The sequence below is a fragment of the Ylistrum balloti genome, unplaced genomic scaffold (assembly GCF_031769215.1).
Source record: "Ylistrum balloti isolate Yb309-2 unplaced genomic scaffold, AGI_CSIRO_Ybal_v1 Utg370222, whole genome shotgun sequence".
Taxonomy (NCBI): domain Eukaryota; kingdom Metazoa; phylum Mollusca; class Bivalvia; order Pectinida; family Pectinidae; genus Ylistrum; species Ylistrum balloti.
This window is the reverse complement of record NW_026782186.1, coordinates 635,772-655,877: the sequence shown is the minus strand read 5'-3', so window position 1 is coordinate 655,877 and position 20,106 is coordinate 635,772. Positions and strand designations below refer to the sequence as shown.

General features: G+C 35.3%; 1 protein-coding gene across 1 annotated transcript; it reads right to left on the bottom strand.

Annotated features, from left to right (window-relative positions):
• Positions 1 to 15,768: 15,768 nt before the first annotated feature.
• On the bottom strand, positions 15,769 to 19,634 carry LOC132551859 (lectin BRA-3-like). The gene is made up of 4 exons (XM_060216001.1): positions 19,418 to 19,634; positions 17,215 to 17,304; positions 16,219 to 16,386; positions 15,769 to 16,025 (listed from the first exon to the last, which is right to left on the bottom strand). Exons 1-4 carry the CDS (start codon positions 19,632 to 19,634, stop codon positions 15,769 to 15,771), a joined length of 732 nt encoding a protein of 243 aa, XP_060071984.1.
• Positions 19,635 to 20,106: the final 472 nt, after the last annotated feature.

The window sequence follows — 20,106 nt, the reverse complement described above, 5'->3', positions numbered from 1 at the left end:
GTGGATGTGTGTGAGTGTGGATGAGGGTGAGTGTGTGTGTGTGTAAGTGTGGATGTGTGTGAGTGTGGATGTGTGTGAGTGTGGATGTGTGTAAGTGTGGATGTGTGTGAGTGTAGATGTGTGTGAGTGTGGATGTGTGTGAGTGTGGATGTGTGTAAGTGTGGATGTGTGTGAATGTGTAGGTATGTGTTGTTATCCAGTCACAACAGAGAATGGGTTTAAGATAAAGGTGATAATTGTGTTATTTTGTGTAGCTTGACTTAGTTAACTTGAATGGGTCACATTCTTTATAGAAAGTTAAAACTGTTGAATGGGTCACATTCTTTATAGAAAGTTAAAACTGTTGTCTTTCAATAGTTGTTTTTTAATCCTTTATTTCTGTAGCTGTGTTGAAACAAAAATTATTACCATTATATCATGACATAACAAATTTTTAATGTGAAACACAACAGAAATACAAAACTAGTACATGTAGTTGTACAGAAATTATCTGAAATTTTAACCCAAAACCAAGTTTAAATGTCAGCTTTACACCAGTATGAAGCAGGACATTGGATGAAGGATACAGAAAATAAGAAAGATAGATGTAGTTTTTTTGTGTAGGACAGATGTTTCAGAGTACAGAATACTGCTGATGTTTAAACACTCCTAGAGATTACTCAGAATTTAAGTTTCCGCCCGATGCCAAACACATCACAGTTGACCGGTCACCTTGTCTTGTCTGATTTATAACATAACGTTAAACTTTTTGTGTCTTTTTGTCTTGCTTTAGAAATACTCTTATCAAAATGGATGATTGATGGAGAAAACAATGGATAGAAAATTATGTATATTCTACAAAGGTTTTTTCTAAGGGTTATTCTAGTTTGATCCCAGGACCCCAAATTTAATGACTACTATCCAGGGTTAGGTTTCCAACCTATTACTTCTTAGTAAAATATCAGTGAAATTCTGTGGGAAGTACCTCTAAATAAAAGCTGGAGTCCTGGGATTAGGTAGATGTCATGCTGGAAAAGTCTTAGTGGACAAGAGGTGTGAGAAGAAAAAAATACCTAGCAATTATCTCCTCATGTTTATTGTTAATGTATTCTATTACTGAAGGTTACCATGGTTATTGATCAAATCTGATACATGCAACATTAACACATCTAAATTGTTTTCATCTGCATATTTATCTATTGTTCTCTTGTTTTATTTGTTTATGTGTAAAATTTCAAGTAATTTGAAAAATCAGAAAAAACTTCCTGTTTTTCGACTGACTTATATGATGTTTTTCCTTTAGTTTTGATATTTTATGTATCACATAACACCTAAATTCTGTTAACAAATTTATTTTTTAAAATTTCATATCTCCCAAATGTTAATTGATCGCTAGAATTTAATTTCTCACTTTTCAAACATTTCCTTTGTATTCTGATAAATGTATTCCCTGTTTGTATCCAGACACCGTAGTCCACTGTTTAATCAAACATCAATGATACAATGTTATCAAAAACATATTATCTGTTCATTCATTTATGTATAAAAAATCTATCTATGTTTAAATAAATAATATCACACTTTCATTGTTTATTTCCCTAATATTTTAAAATTTAGTGATAGATACTGTTTTTTTTTTAAACATTTTCTTCAGGTTGGTTATGTCAATAGAATAGAAGTTTTTATAACACAACCAGTAGAAGATAAGAGTGTGACGTTTCAATGACTACATGGTCACCTTCATCTTATAACACAACCAGTAGAAGATAAGATTGTGACGTTTTGATGACTACACGGTCACCTTCATCTTATAACACAACCAGTAGAAGATAAGATTGTGACGTTTTGATGACTACATGGTCACCTTCATCTTATAACACAACCAGTAGAAGATAAGATTGTGACGTTTCGATGATTACATGGTCACCATGGTGTTATAAGATCTTCTATTCTCTGATTAAGACTGTTTCACTGCTCAATTTCTTTTTCATTTTTTCACTTTCATTCAATTGTATATGTATATAACATCTGTAGATTCTACGTTTATTTAGGTGTTGGAGTTGGGAAGGTGTCAAAGCTACTAGTACTATATCCTAATTATGTTTTCGTTGATTTCTACAGAGGAGGTATATTCAGAGTTGAGTTTATTGACAAATTTAAACATGTAGTATATCTATCTGATCATAATGAGGATCATTTGTTTGCCTGATTATCCTGTTAACAATCCAGGGTCATTTTGACATGTTGGCTACCTAACTTTACATACAAGAGGCCTGTTTCATGCAATATAGAGAAATCTGGGTATAGTTTCTACACAACTACAACAGCACAGCTTCTCTGTTTCTCACCACAGGTAGAGACTGTTGAACTACACACCTCTTCACCTGTCTGTTTCTCACCACAGGTAGAGACCATTGAACCACACACCTCTTAACCCGAAGTCAACACTATAACGACAGATAATGATATCATATACAAACTAAATGTATTTTTGTAAAATAAAGAACACAGTAATTAATACTGCTGATTTATATAACTGTAACAGTGATGAGAAATTTAAGTCAGTATCAAATTGTTTTTAGGATATTTAAAAAAAAAACATTGTTAAACGTATAGGTCAATTGCTCTGTGTAGACCGGTGTCCTTTATGTAAAGGTCACAAGGTCCATATATACAGTTGACTGTAATCAGCAGGTTACAGGTTGTAAGTGTAATTAATGATAACCTGAGTTTAATCAGCAGGTTACAGGCTGTAAGTGTAGTTAATGATAACCTGAGTTTAATTAGCAGGTTACAGGCTGTAAGTGTAGTTAATGATAACCTGAGTTTAATCAGCAGGTTACAGGCTGTAAGTGTAGTTAATGATAGCCTGAGTTTAATCAGCAGGTTACAGGCTGTAAGTGTAGTTAATGATAACCTGTGTTTAATCAGCAGGTTACAGGCTTAAAGTGTAAAAGTTTAGCCGTAATCTGATTTAATTTTTTTTGCACTGAATGTACTTCACTAAACTTTGCGCTGACTACATTTTTTGAATGCTGTCATACAATTATTAATAGTTTTGCACAACAACCAAATATTGACACTGCGCTAAAAATTTGATGTAGTGATATTAAGCACAATGTTTTCTTATCGACAGTATAAACCTGTCTGTCACCTTAGATTGTAAAACTTTCCTCAATGATATCTTCTACAACAAAAATTCCGTTCTATTTATTAATCTCATTTTGATTTAACCTTGTGACATGTCTCTGTGTAACAGAGATTTGAATACATATTTTTTTTAAACAATTCTTAATGTAGAGTCTTACTAAATGGAAATCCAACAGAAGACGTGGCCTTCTAAAGGTGACTGTCTACAGTTTTATGTAGCAGAGCTGGAATGGGTTGGTCATTGAGGACAAGGTACTTTTAATTATTTAGTGTATAACCAGAGATCAGAGGGTTCCGAGTTCAAACACCAGTCTGGCTGTGCATTTTTCTGCTCTTATTACAGTTGGTGATCGTGACAAACCCTTGTTTCCAGTAGGTGAATACTTAACATGGGAATACCCAGACCTTTGTTTTAAATAGTGGTGTCTCTGGTTGCAAAGACTTAAAAAAAGAAGGGATGGACATAGAGGAAGTGGGTTGATGATCTATGATCAGGTACCTCAATCTTTATACTGAGGGTCCTGGGTGTAAAGCATGGTCTGCTCCTATTACAATCAGCATTTCTAAAATCATTCACTAGTCACAAATAGGATTTCAATTTTTTCAACCAGAACGTTATTTTTATAGATTAAACAAAATTATTTTCTGTAAATTTTAATACAAGTGTAACTGATACAGCAACTTACAAAAAAATTGTATCTGTGAAGGATATGAACGCTTCTTTTATGTCACAACAAAAGCTTGACTGCAGAAAATATATCTATTTGATTTCATTTGCATTTGCCAGGTATTTTGGTTTCATGCAACCTATATTGATTGGGAGTATAGCAAAATTAGATAATTACTAGGCATGAATAATTCCAACTATACAATATCAGATTGCTTTATTTGTATATTACACCTCCTTCATTCCACCCTCTCCCCATTCTGACCCCCCCCCCCCCCCCCCCCTCCTTCCGAACCCCCCCCCCCCCCCTCTTCTGACCCCACCCCCAACCCCACCCCACCCCCAAATGCCCTGATTGTGATCAATCTTTATGAAATATGCTTCTTCTTTATAAATATATTGAATCTAGTCAAAAATAAATCTATATTGCAATTTGAGTATTGCGTATTTGTCGATTATTTTTTGTATTAGTGATGAAAAATCAATAATGTGTTGATAGTTAGTTTACATAAAATATTTATAAATTTATGTGACGTCTTGTTTTTCTGGAATATTTGACGATTCAAAGTTATGTATAAAAATAATTATTATATATGTTTTATATATATGTTAAAGCCAATTGTACTTAACTATTTTTCTTTTTAATCAAATATTGTTTTATTTATTATTGGGGATGTTAGCGTAGAAATGGTATTTTTAATTTGCTGGCTTGTATAACTATGCAATTTCATGGTTTTAGAATTACTGTATAATTTTCTTTCAATTATGCAAATTTTTTAAACAAAAATTACTTATAATTTGACCTTTTTTGAAAATACCTGACTCATGTTGAGATGATTTTTCATAAAATCATGAATTGTTTATATAAGCTGAGTCAAAATTACAACTTTATCACAAATTTATTTTGAATTTTCTGACAATAAGCCCATATCTGTTAATAAAAATATGTGTCAGTAAAATACGACAAGGTAATTTGTGCTGTAATAATCTCACATCCTAACTTTGAGCCCGAGGTGATTGGTCGACCTTTTAGGTTTTTCGTAGGATTAACTGAGTAATTTAATGGTGTTTTCTCTGACACTAATTTTCATTTTCATTGTTAAATTATTTTGGAGTTTTATATGGCTAAGATTGTGTTGGAAGTCGACATTAGATGGTGCTTAATTATTTATATGGAATGATAGAGCTTCAAAATGATTTGTAGGGGTAAGATTTAAAAATATTATACATGTTGTGTATATAATACACTAACTTCTATATAAATGAAGTGTTGACAATACATACAGTTTATTATATAGAAAATACATGGTCAGTGTCTTAAGATGTAGGCTGTATTTTGGTGAGGGTGAAGAAATATACGTTTTTGTCCTGAGCCAAAATGTAGCTTATATCTACACGGACCATGTATACTATTTATCCTGTAACATCGAAAACTATTTTGAAATATCAACGGTTTGATAGGTCTGTTCAGTGTTTTCATAACGTTAAAGTTATGCTGAATTGTGCCGGATGACATCGAAATAAGTGCTCTGCGCCAGAGAATGGTTCTACATTATGATAAATATAAAAGAAATTTTATGAATATTTGTTGATAAACTTGTTTGTTACAATAAATAAAACCTCTTCTTTAAACTCTTATTTATATGAAATTCAAAGGAAATATCAAAGTAAAACATAAATGTGTAGAATTCCTGTACATGCTAAAATATCTGTCGAATACAGCAAAAATATATGTGGTAGATGTATTCTGACAAAGGCAGCGCCATTTGCTAGATAAATGTATGTACAAGACCTGTCATGAGTTTCAATTGCATGAAATTTATGACGTGAGATGTAGGACATGTTTGTGTTAGAAAGTCTTTGTGTTTTACCAAAAATCTCATTTGATTTGGAAACAAGATTTTGTTGAGGCCATGTATTGAGGAAATCACAAATTGTCATGTCTAAGAATTGTTTATCGTCATAACAATATTATACAATGAGCATTGTGTGACATCGTTATTTAATGACGATGGATATGTTACATGAGTACTCTCTTTTTGTCGATACTTCAGAAATCCTAGTGTGGGTTTTTTTTTTATCTATATTGGAAAAATTGTTATCATATTTAAGTAGTTTAATGAGCTTCACATACTTGCCAACTTTTCCAATTTTTTTTTTTTATTATTTTCATTTGGTAGATTGTATCAATCTCTCCCAGAATGCAGTGCAGAGACTAGAGAAACTAGAGAAACAATAACTCTGGTAGAGGTAGGGATTGTCTGTTCAAAACTCAGGTCTCGTGGGGGGGGGAGGCTTTTAGAGCCCTTTTCAAAAACTAAGATCTAAGAATGCTACTTCTATTGGAATTTTGTTTTCTTTTGTAAACAATAAAATATGTTTATTAAAAAAAATTATGGGATGGAAATTTAGAGTCTTCTTTCAAAATCAATAGAGTTGTTAATCTTTACTATTTCTTTAGTCAATATGTTAGCCTTGTGTAGGTTTGTGTGGGTAGAACTCTTGTTTACGATTTATGTGGGGATTTATGGTTCATCCACAACAGAATAAATTGAGTTATTTGGCAATATTACTGTGTAGGGAGATATAGCATGGAGGTCAGATTTGCCAGAAGAAGAGGTAAAGCATAGAATCCAATTCAATCTTATGACCCCCTATATTTCTCTAGAGCTATATTCTGACTATACAATTAATTTTATTCATTGAGGAACTTTCTCATCATCATAAATGTAGAAAAATAGAACAGTGTGTACCAGGATAGTTTCGCCCTAGTTTACTTTCGCCCTTGTACCATTACACATGAATGTGACTCATGTTCCGTTCACCCTTTGAGGATTCTATAAAAAGGTTATACCAGTTAAACATATTTCCATCCCCATTTTAAATTTGCCCTCCATAGATGAAAAAGTCGAAAATTAAAAGAGGTTGAAAATTTCCTGGTGTACAATATTTTATTTGTCATGCTTCACTGCTCACATAAAATGTGAATGTGTGGTAGCTCTTGTAGATTTAAATTCTTGTACTGATTAAAAACCAACTCAATGAACATTCAAAATGAAATTTATTACATGCTAGCTATGAAATCTGTCTGCTCTGAGCAAAATCTTGAAGTGAAGCATATCATTATGATGTTGGCAGCCATATTTTGGGCTTTTATATGACTCTGCCTCCTGTAGTTATATAGACAGTCACTGAGTGATATCAACTATACAATGAGAGGAGTTTTTATTCCCAGGTGAAATAGGATTATATTGATATAATAATACATTTATACAGAGATACCTTAAAAACTTGAAAACAAGATGTTTATTTATTTATTTTTTTAGTAAATAAATGCAGGTTTATTTACATAAGAAGACTTGTTTTTAGGATAGCGTTATTTTTCAATTGACTTGTTTTCGACTTTTTAGGGTATATCAACAATGTGATATGTACAATGTTTCCAGTGGGTTTTTGTTGTTCTAACAAGGGACTAGGTGCTCCTTTTTAAATTGTAAGTATGTATACTTAAAACAAGTCTAAAGTGATTAAAATAAACAATTTGAAAATGTTTAATTTGTTACCATTTTAGGTCATCCGACCTATAGCCATTGTGTTTCGTCTGTCACCGTCCGAGGTGCGTGAACTTTCCATTCAAATGACTTCTCAATAACCAGAAGGTCCAGGGTGCTGATATTGCACCTGTAGCATGGTGGGATAAAGCGCTTCCAAGTTTGTAAATATGAATGACCTTGACTCCATTTCAAGGGAACAGGTTTTAAACATGTTAAAATGTTTAAACAACTTTTTCTCAGTTACCAAAAGGCCCAGGGTGCTGATATTGGGCCTGTAGCATGATTGGATGAAGGACTGCCAAGTTTTTAAGATATCATTGCCCTTGACCTATTTTCAAGGTCAAAGGTGTCAAGAGATCTTCTCAATAACCAAAAGGTCCATGGTACTGATATTTATTACGTTGACCAACTGTCAAGGTCACAGGGGTCAAATGTGTCCAAATGCGGAGGCAGCTTCTTCTCAAAACCAAAAGGCCAAGTGTCTTGATATTGGGCGTGTGGCACGCTTTCTCAAAAAAGCAATATGTCAAAAGTGTGGGACACAAGATGTATCTGTGATATTACCGGGCGATTACAACACTTACTACACTCTTATATACATAGTTATTTACATATAATGTACAACACACCTTACATAAAACATGCACACTCACAAAGCAATATATATACAGTCTGGAATAATAGCATTTGTTTGTAAGGTGATACAAATATCCCAACCAGTATATAAGCAAATGTGTGGGACACAAGTTTATTTCCGGTTCAGGACGTGAAGAGTCCTCGATACCAGACTCAATAATGTATATAAAGATTCTATAATAAATAAAAATATTATGTATGTCTCTCATATATCTCTTATACAGTTAATTCAAAAGTTATTTCAGCTCTGTAGTTGAAGAAAAGTTCTCGGTTCTTCCAGAAATGGTCTAACTCATTTTTAACCCTATTATAACTGACTCCGGCTTGATAAGATCTGATGTGTGTTGACTGCAATCTTCTCCTCAAACCAAGAGTAAGAACTCATAAAAGACGGATTATGGTGTAACATACCCGTGACAATCTATGAAGCCTTACCAATCACACATTTTACACACACGTTTCCATACTTTAAGATTTAGTTAACGGTGATTGTTGTAGATCCCGTCCGATCCAAATCCTTGATCAAGAGTATTCAGTTGTGAGTTAATTTTAATTGCTACAGTAATAATCAATTGTTCTGTTCAAATATATTTTCAAATTCTGGGTCTTTCTCAGTTTTATTTGTTTAACCAAATCCAGGGGTGTCTATATCATACGCCCTAAACCAAATCCAGGGGTGTCTTTATCATACACCCTAAACCAAATCCAGGGGTGTCTATATCATACACCCTAAACCAAATCCAGGGGTGTCTATATCATACACCCTAAACCAAATCCAGGGGTGTCTTTATCATACACCCTAAACCAAATCCAGGGGTGTCTTTATCATACACCCTAAACCAAATCCAGGGGTGTCTATATCATACACCCTAAACCAAATCCAGGGGTGTCTATATCATACACCCTAAACCAAATCCAGGGGTGTCTATATCATACACCCTAAACCAAATCCAGGGGTGTCTATATCATACACCCTAAACCAAATCCAGGGGTGTCTATATCATATACACCCTAAACCAAATCCAGGGGTGTCTATATCATACACCCTAAACCAAATCCAGGGGTGTCTATATCATACACCCTAAACCAAATCCAGGGGTGTCTATATCATACACCCTAAACCAAATCCAGGGGTGTCTATATCATACACCCTAAACCAAATCCAGGGGTGTCTTTATCATATACACCCTAAACCAAATCCAGGGGTGTCTGTATCATACACCCTAAACCAAATCAGATGATTTCGTCGTATATTGACTTTAGTATTGTGTGAAATCATGAAATAGAGTCAGATGATGACAAATTAGCACGTGAAAGAGATGGCTATAGTTCACACCTGTCCAGGTAAACCACAGGGGTTCTTAGTTGGGGGGTTTACTGGCGAGTCCTTAGAAATAACTGACCATACGCACTTATATAATAAATTGTTATGTTTTATTTAGTTTAAACTGTATTTTATTTTGTGAAATGAGTACAGTACAAAAGCAAATATGCATTTTGGATTCAGAAACAAGTACAATGTACTTATATTAATCTGTCTCCGTATCTAATTACATGAGCAATGGACAGCACTGACAACATAATGTAATTAAGTAGGTGCATAAGTACAGGGAAGGGGAAAAGAAAGGGTGCATGGGTTCAAAGGAGGAAACCGTTGTAGGATGACGAAGCAAGAGTTTAGGACTGCTATAGATCTATATTTGATTGTGGTTCACTCAACAAAGTACAATATACCACGACCAGGTCAGTACTGTAATTGAGATTACTTCGTAGTATACACAAACTCACTAGATACGCTAGAGCTTAATTAAAACGTTTAGAACGGTTAATAAAGTTTTGGACACAGTCAAAAATATTTTCATTGTACTGATCTGGCATATCAGGGTTACCATATAATAAGGTATTAACATTAATGTCGGGGGTATGTTACTGAAGCATTGCATTCTGATATGATGGTAGTTAGGGCACTGGAGGAGGAAGTGTTCAGTAGTTTCGTCGGACTGGTTACATGAACATAGAGAGTTGTTAACAAGATTACGAGAATATAAGTGTGCGTTTAGTGAGCTACAGTGCATCCTAAGTCGAGCATGGTGAATCTGGCCGTGTCTAGATTTACAGAAGTAATAATAGTTAGGAACAGTTGTTATATCAGCATTTAGGTATCTTTTTAGAGTAGTAGTAGACGGATTACGTTTTATGGCAGTGGGGAGTGCATTCCATAGATCAACAGAAGAAGGTAGGAAAGAGTCTTTAAAGAGATTAGTTCGGCATGGAGGTTGGTAAAAAGAATCGGCTCTCCTTGTGTTATAAGAGTGGATGTTAGAGTGACGTTCAGGAAGCATGCTGGTTAGGTAGGGAGGGCACTGACCATGAACAATCTGATGAAATTTGATAATTTTATGTTTTTTCCTTCTATTAACGAGAGTATCTAAGCCGGATTCTAAATATAAGAGGTCATGACTGGTGAGTTTTGTAGCTCCAGTCATGATTCTAGCTGCCTCAAGCTGGATGTTTTCTAGAAGTTTACTTTGGCCTAATGTTATATTGTCCCAGATAATATCTCCATATTCTAATAAAGGTCTAATATAAGAACAGTACAAAGTTTGAAGAGATTTTCTGTCAATGCTAAATTTGAGTGACCTGAGGAAACTGAGTTTTGTATAGGCTTTACTAGTGATTTGTTGTAAATGTTCAGTCCAATTTGCGTTAGCTGATAGAGTGATACCTAGATGTTTGTGACAAGTGATTTCGGTTAGTGCAGTATTATTCATAAATAAGGAGGGTTGAAGCGGTTTATTAGCTTTTTTACTTACTGTCATTGTTACGGTTTTAGAGGGGTTAAAATTAACAAGCCAAGTGTTAGACCATTCATTGATTATACTAAGGTTATTATTTAACAAGTTAGCGCTCGTTTGCGGTGATTCTACGATGACATATAGAGATGTATCGTCAGCAAACAACTTAATATTGCAATTTATATTACAAACAATGTCGTTAAAAAGATTAAGAAAAGTAACGGACCTAGGATCGATCCTTGGGGGACACCTGCTGAAATATTGGTTAAATGGGATTGTCTACCATTGATTACGACACATTGACAACGATTATGCAAATAATTCGAGAACCAAGTAAAGAGATTTCCAGTTATACCAAAAGATTTTAATTTGGATAGAAGACCTCGGTGCCAGACCCGGTCAAATGCTTTACTTATGTCACAGACTACCAATCTTATTTCAACACCTTTGTCAAGATTGAAAAAATGTCATGAGTAATAGTTAAAAGTTGATTAATAGTGGAATCGCCAGATCTAAAGCCGGATTGGTAGGGTGTTAGAAGAGATTTATCTATGAGAAAGTTATAGACATGTTTATAGACACATCTTTCCATCAGCTTGCCAACAATAGACAGCAGAGAAATCGGACGATAGTTACTAATAATTGAGGGGTCTTCTTTTTTGAAAACTGGCGTAACATGAGCCTTTTTCCACGAAAATGGAAAGGTACAAGAAACGAGAGAGCAATTAAATAATAATTGTAATGGGTAACTTAGGATGTCAGCGGCTTCCTTGATCATTCGAGGATTAATCATGTCGGGTCCAGCCGCCTTTCTAGTGTTAAGAGAGTGTATCGCGTCAAGAACGTCTTGTCGGGATATAACTATGTCATTGAGATTGTGAAGAGATTGAGGTAAGTCAGGGGGGTGGGTATTAGTATCGTCGATAGTAGATTGAGAAGAAAAGAAAGTGTTAAAAGCATTAGCTTTATCGAGATCGTCGTCTAAAATCTTATTATTTACAGAAAGAGGAGGAATCGTCTTTTTTTAGAAGAGTTAGACGTGAAGCTATTAACGATTTTCCACCAATCCTTTGCACTAGTATTCGTACTGTTATGTAATTTATTGTAAAGTTTGTTGAAGTAATTACATTTGGATTGGCGAATAGCATTAACACAAAGATTTCTAATTTTTCTAAATTTAGCCCAATCATCAACTTTTCCAGATTGCTTAGCCTTACGATGTAAGTATTTCCTTTTACGCATCATTTTCCTAACAGTATTAGTTAACCATGCAGGAGAGTTATTTCGAACAGTTATAGTGTTGAACGGTATACATAATTTGGCTGTATTAAGTATGTCAGTAAGTCGGTCAGTGCTTCGATCTATGTCACTACCGTCTATGATAGAGTCCCAGTCGATTCGAGAAAGTCTGTCTCTATAGTCGTCGTAATTACCATGATCGTATAGCCAAATACTACGTTTGAAACATGGTTGGGTAGGTTTAGATATATTAATGCTACCAAAAGTAGGACAGTGATATCTCAAGGGCTGATCGAGAAAACTATCACCAACATGACAGCTACTGATTAAAGATGGGTCATTTGCACATACTATATCAAGGAGGGAGGAAGAGGATTCTGTGTAGAAGGTTGGACTGGCGATGCTCTGTGAAAGATCGAAAGTACTTAATAGGTTGCGTAGGTGCATGGAGTGACTATTTTCACTTAACAGGTTGGCGTTGAAATCGCCAGTAAGTATAATGTTAGGAATTCCAGTGTTGAAAGCGAGTTCAATGGAGTGGGCAATATAATCCCAACAGGAGACAGGTGCATTAGGAGGTCTATAAAACGTTCCGTATAAAATTGATTTGCCAGATATACTTATTTGCACCCATACGCACTCAACTGTGGGTATTTCAAGGTCAGACCTACGCTTTGAAGATAAGTTGTTGCTAACATATACAGACACTCCTCCTCCTTGTCTATCTGGTCTACAGTAGCAATAAGGGGGAGAAAAACCAGGAAAGTCTGAATCTGATGTAGTTTCGTCAGGACTGAGCCAAGTTTCAGTAAAAGATAGGATATCAAGGTTATATAATTCACTAAATAGAATATCGTATTTCTGCTTTATACTCTGAACATTAAGGTGAACAAAAGTGTGCTTGGCTTCGTTGAGCAATGTTGAAAAATTAGAGGAACACGAAGAAAATGATGCTAAGTCAGACTCATAATCTCGTGGTCCGGGATTGCATTCAATATCGCCACAGAGAAGGAGCAAGAGTTGAAGAAGTAATAAATATATACAAAGGTTGGACGAAGAGGATAAGACACTCGTCAATACTTTTGACGCACGATTGAAACTTTGGTAGAAATCATGTTTCAATTTACTTAAGACTTGTAGTGTGTTGATTATAAAGCGTAAAGCTTGTAACATACATAAGAGAAGTAACATGTCAACAAGTTGAGACCTGGTTAGGTAAGTATAATAACACGATCGGGAGTAGGCGAGATATACGCGATTGTCAAAGAGACCTATCCGGACACAATAAAGACTATGACAGATAGGCATTCAGGTTACGGATGAGGATCCTAAGAGGAATAAAAGTGTGTTTAGTGTCGGGATAGAGTAAGAAATGATGCAAACGACGCGATCGGTAATATTGGAGGACATAAGCTCAACAGTTTCCATGCGAAATACGAGACAGGGGAGGTAATTGTGCAGAAAGAGAGGAGATAGGGATGAGGAGAATAACGAGATAATACTATGTACATAAATGATGGACAAAGATTCCATCATGAGACATGGGGGGATACAGGTGCACGAGAGAAGGATGACATACAATAGGAAAATATATATATATATAAATGTAAGTATATACAATTATGATAAGGTAACGCTACAATACTGACATGAGTAGATGAGTACATTATGGTGTACCATAAATACCGTCATAACTACATTCATCACGCCATTGTATATGCCATTACATAAGACAGAATAATGTGATCACACGATTAATGTATACCTTCGTATTTAAATTCTAGATACATTTATTACATCTATATATGTCAAAATATAACATCAGACGTATATCAGTTTCGAATAATATAATCATGTGATATGTATTTACCATCGTATTTTTTTCACGTCTCTGAATGTGTCGATATCACAGGACAGTATAATGTAATAATGCTTTAGAAACATGTATATATCTGGTCATGCATAGGTACAAAATAATGTGATCACATGATAGATATATATATATTATATGTAGAGATTGTAAGACAAACTAATGTAATAAAGTGAATCAATCATGATATACCAGAATCACCATCGTACATCAGGTAGAGAAGCGTTTTGATGGCTATCACAAGTAGGATAAGGTAATTACGTGATAAATACGTACCATTATACAAGTAAGGGTACATAAGTATATGATCATGTAAACCTCGTGGTAGCAATACCCAGTTAAAGATTCTCACATCTATGTATGTGTCAATATCGATAAGACAAACTGAATTGTTTAATCAGTGAAAAATGTATACCAATATCCGAGTAAAGGTACAGGATAATATGGTCACATGACTAGCATGATTATTTCACATTGTAAACTAATGTAAACCCGTGGTAACAATAAACCATCGCGTCTCGAGTATACATGCAGTATCACGTCTATGTATATATCAAAAGCACGTCAGAAGTCACGTGATAGATATACTGCATACCATATTACAAGTACAGTATAAATGCAATAATTACGTAAATAATATGTGCCATTGGAAATCAAATTACAGAATAATGTTGACGCTTAACAGATTGAGAAGAATCGTACGCTTTGTCAAGTTTATGTACTAGTGAAGATCATGAGACGGAATTATGTAATCTTATAATAAATATCTACCATCAAACAAGAACACATGTGAAGACAGAGTAATGTGATCACATGATGAACATATACCCATATAGGTATATTTATGTACGGAACAATGTAATCACGTGATAAGCATACACCATCATGCAGGTGTAGCTACAGAATAAAGGAGTTGAGGGATAGTTGAAAAACATCTTAGTTCAAGTATAGATTCGATAACATAGCAAAAATACTGTAGTCACATGAAAAATGAATATCATCATAAACCATGTAGGTATAGTTTTGTACGGAACAATGTAAACACGTGATAATCATACACTATCGTGCACGTATAGCTACAGAATAAAGGAATTGAATGATATTTGAAAAAAAAATCTTAGTTCAAGTATAGATTCGATAACATAGCAAAAAATAATGTAGTCACATGAAAAATGTATATCATCATATACCATGTATACCATATGTTTTATTTAACAAATACTGTTACAATGAATTGTAACACACTGATTTTTAAAATAATATTTGAAGGTGGTTCTTTTTGTTTGTGATTTTAAACATGGATATTTATGTTACCACGGATTCAAATTCGAAAGAAGTCTAACATGTTAAGTACCGTATTATTACGGACTAGTAGAGATGTCACCTCTGTGTAGTCTATAATATAAAGCTATATAACTATGGCTGCACGGGTCTCCGAGTAAAACGGTACCTACTCAGTTTGATACAATCATTCAACCATAACTGGTCCCATTCTACCATTAGAACTAAGGGGACGTAACCCATGGGTATCCCGCAGAAAAAGCTGTGATAGATAAGTATTTTTCTCAAATACCGTTATATAATCTTGATTAAAAATAGTTCACACGGAACAAGAAATCCGCGCATACGCGACGCGGTATGTCCTCAATAGCGTCATATGCTAAATCACTGAACCACATATGGAAGGTCCATCACAAGTTATCAAGAGCCAATCAGGACAGCACAGACCTGTTAAAGGACTGTCGACACATTTCGGTTGTACATATTACATCATATCCAAATAGATTGTATCCAGAGGAGTGTCGAAGAAGACATTTTAAAGCAGGATAAGAATTATGCATTCTGACTTTCGAGTTCGGCAGCTTCCCCGTGTTTCCGTCACAACTCACAGATAAATTCTAAAATCTTCGTGCACGCTGCGTCATTTAACTTTACTTCTGATGAGATAGTTGGTGCAGCTTTTCTTGCTATGATGGTTTTGACAAAAGCAGTGACACATTGCTCAGAATCTCCACCGTCAGGCTGGTTCGTGTTCCATGGTGTAGTTTGTGGTAAAATATCTCCAGAGACCAACCAGCGGAACTCTCCCTCAACAGCTTTGTCTGTCGCTCCTATCCACAGCTCCTGTGACAATCCTGTATCAATGAGGTGAACGACATGTTAGAGTCGTGGAATCAGATTACTATGGGTATATTTAATAAAGAAAAATATTCATAACCTAAATTTTGATTTGATTAGTTTATCAACACGTATTACGTCACATTAAGTCATATGTGGCCCAAGTTATTTTTAATTTCGTGGCCGATCGATAGAATTCTATTACATTACCTAGGAGTAGGATGATGTTGTACTCGGCCGCTGTGTCAAGTGTCAACAGGTGCCCCCCGTCCTCTGAGCACGTGTCACTGGCCTTATCCCAGGTCATAGCGTCATCATGCTTCTTGTGACACCTTCCTGTGGTGTCATCATAAATGTAATCGGATCTCGGACAGGCCACTGAAATTTTTTTTTTAAATTGTCTGGGACAAGACAGTAAAATAAAAGCAAGGAGACCGTTACACATTACGAAAACATATAGAATGGTTTTCTTATCGCCTCTTGATCTCGTATTTCGACACAGAATATTTATTTTGTAATATTATGAAATAAAATTTGTCTACCTGGTCGTTTAAGTTACCGTATGATGGACACCACTATGAGAGGGAATGCTTTTCTCCGAATGGTCTAAATTTTGAGATTTAATCAATCGCTTGAAGAGAAATTGGTGTATTTAATAATTGCTGATAATACTTCTCACAATTGGATTTTCTATAAGGTAGAGAGTGCATCATCCCTCTGTCTATATTTTTTTTTATTTTAATCAGTTTTGATTTTTTTCTCGATTGCCTTCCAGGTATTGTTAATCTAGGAATAAGGAACGAAACCTAGAGGATTGAAATGACCGTGATTCGTTGTGTGGCTTTACAGTATTTTATCCTACTTTCTAATTTTATTTGAATTACAATCAGCCAAGAAGGATTTTGTTATAGCCTTCGAAAAAGACGAAAATTGAAAACCTTCAATAAATATATTTGGCAAATTAATTAATCCGGTTAAATAATTTCCTTGTGCTATGACCACAAGTGTAAGAACCTGTTTATCACTAAACTCACATCCTTCAGAAAACAAGAGAAAATTATACCACATTTCTTCAGTTGCGTACTTACACCGCCACAGTTTGCTGGATAATTGTATCGCATTCCTTAGTGTCATTACTGTAGAATAAATACCTACAGTTAGATACGGTTTCACAATGTAGGATACAGGCGATTACACTAGGCTTACTTCCTATTGTTAAAGTCTTGGTCGTTTTGTCAATATTCTCGTTTATTGTCAGCAGTTCGTATCGTTTAATGTCGGGGTTGGATTGCACACCTGTAAGGTAAAACAAACAAACAAATTAAAATAAATATGAAATAATTAAATATTGAAGGATGAAGACATAATACTTTCAACCATTTATTTTATCGTATTAACATTCGCGATTTTCTGATCGCCGTCAACATTCTCGCGTCAATTAATTTTTGTGAACAATAACGTATTGTTCTACACTACATACTTGATTTTTACTGTCCCCTATTTTATTAGAGACATTAACTTTGGAGGGGTTGGGTAATTCAGTCGATCACACCGTTAGCTTTCGTAACATCAGACGGAAATCCGGCGTTCGTTGTCCAACGTCTCCTACCCGAGGTGTTTGTGTTTCTCGGGAAGCTGAGAAACTGACCAAGGACAAGAAACTTTACCAAAAGTGAATTAGGTGACATGCGATGTGCCTCCCGTATTTTGTTTAGTGAGGTGTAAACCAACTGCTGCAAGAAGACACCGCCTCTAAATGACCTTGACCGTTCACGGAGCGATAATATCAAACAACTTCGAGAATCTGTTTCGATCGCCAAATTTACGTAAATAGATTGCAGGTGCACGCAAATTAATGTGATGACGTATCCATGTATATGTTTTACTGGACGTTTTGAAAAGTGGGCACATTCTATAACAACTATTTAATTCTATCTAAGATGTCCAATTTGGTTTCTTTTTTAAATATTCCGATAGGTACAATCCTTTTTTCTACAAGCGTTTCCTTGAACCTAACAATGCTATAGTGAAATTGTATCATACAGTAGAGCATGGTGATGCAAGTATGTAGCGATGGTGATGCCAGCATGTAGCGATGGTGATGCCAGTGTGTAGCGATGGGCCTCTTCCTAATTATAAACCCTGTTTATAGACACCTTCAGCTGAATGTTTTTACGTTGTTTTCTGGGAAGCGACCAACATTTGCACCTGCAATATGTTTGAATATGGAAAAGCGCAAGAAAATATCTAGATGTTACTAAATATACGCCTGTCCGGATTAGCGACCATCGATATCATAGATTAGGCACATTTTGTTGGGGTTTTCATTTGTTTTCGAAAGAAATATTCGATGACAGGTCAACAGGATACAAAGGAATGTTTATAGTCTAGAAAAAAACACCGCCACCACCAAACCATATTGCTTGGTCTCCAAAAACAAACTTGCCGTCTGTCAGACAATGTAAAATGGGACATGAGACCAGTGGACTCTCCGTTAATACCTGATATTGTATGTAATAAGCCTCCGGAAAATGTATGGTTTTACAGTACTATTGACACAGCATATACATTTTAAAAAGTTCGCTCCTCGTAATGTTGAAGTACGTACCTTGAAAAAATAGCCCAACCATCAACTGGACTAGAACAGTGACTTTATCCCAGCGCATTCGTCGCTTCTATAAAGCACGGAATCAAATCGAAAAATAAAACAAATAATAATTTTTAAAAAATTCGAATAAATAACGCAAAACAGAAACATCCCCACCCAAGTAAAATACAGTAAAAATAAACAGACATGCTATAATGATAAATTTATAAGACGAGGAGTTCTTTTACAACGGAATGAATTAGAGTATAAATAGTTTTTAAACATTAGGATCAATATCATCAAATTCAACAGGGTTAATGATAAAAGAGTACGATATTCTATATAGAACATTTCTATAGTGGAATTAAAGTATACAATAAAAAAATAATTGAGTTAAAATCCTTCGTACCATTTAGAAACACTCGATGTATCCCAGAAATTCTACTTTGGTAAACTCGATGTCTCCCTGTATATTTAAGAGGATTTGTAGATATTAAATATTTACAAGTTGGTAACCATGGATCTTTGAACTCGACTTCCTAATTTGTCACCATAATTAGATAAAGAGCATTTTTCTGCAGTTTTGGGATTGCATTAAAAAGTAAGAACATGAATGTCACAGAATGATTAACACCGTTAACATTATACAGTCTCAAGGCACCAGCTGAACAAGCAGGAAAATTATAACCAAAATGCAAAAGCTGTTTCTATATGCATAATTTAGTTCAACACAACTGTAAGTTATTTGTCTACTGGTGTGGATCGACGGTGTCTATAACAAATGTTTATAGCTTGATTAAGCCTGTTTCACATCAGCCTTACGACAGCCGTACGGGAACATTTTGACAAATCGCAGGACTTCGTGCGGACTCCGCAAGACTTCCGTACAAATTCTCAACGCCGCAGACGTCGCAAGCTGGCTTTTCAACATGCTCATTTTCTTTGCGATTTCTTTGCGATTTTTGGAGTTCGCACGGCAACTGTACGGTTGCCACACGGTAGCCGTACGGTTACCTTGAGACCATCGCACGTCAATCATTTGATTTTATACTTGCGTTTGTCCTGCGAAGGCTGCAAGGTGATCGTACGAACATCTTGCGGCTGACTTGCGAATGCCTTGCATTTGGTGAAAGTCTGTTTAAAGACTGCTGAGGAACGTACGAACAGCGTATAGATTCGCACGGCTGCCCCACTAATGCCTTGCAAAAGTTAACGTCATTCCTCCACTTTTAAAAAGTTTGTCTTGTTTGTCCTCAGTCGCTTTCGAGATTTCAGGAAGAGAAGGTCATGCCCCCAAAACAAAAATCTCAGAAGGGAAAGGGGAAGGTTCCGGTTGCTGACCCCCCATTGAACCCGAGACAACAGAGGTACCACCAACCCAGGATTCAGATAAAGAAGGCTTGTGCTTGTACAGGAGTGACAAATATGCCTTTACTTCACAGCAAGAGAATACAATTGTGCAGTGGTTTAGCGAACATCCAGAGTTGTACCAATAAAGTCATCGGAGATAC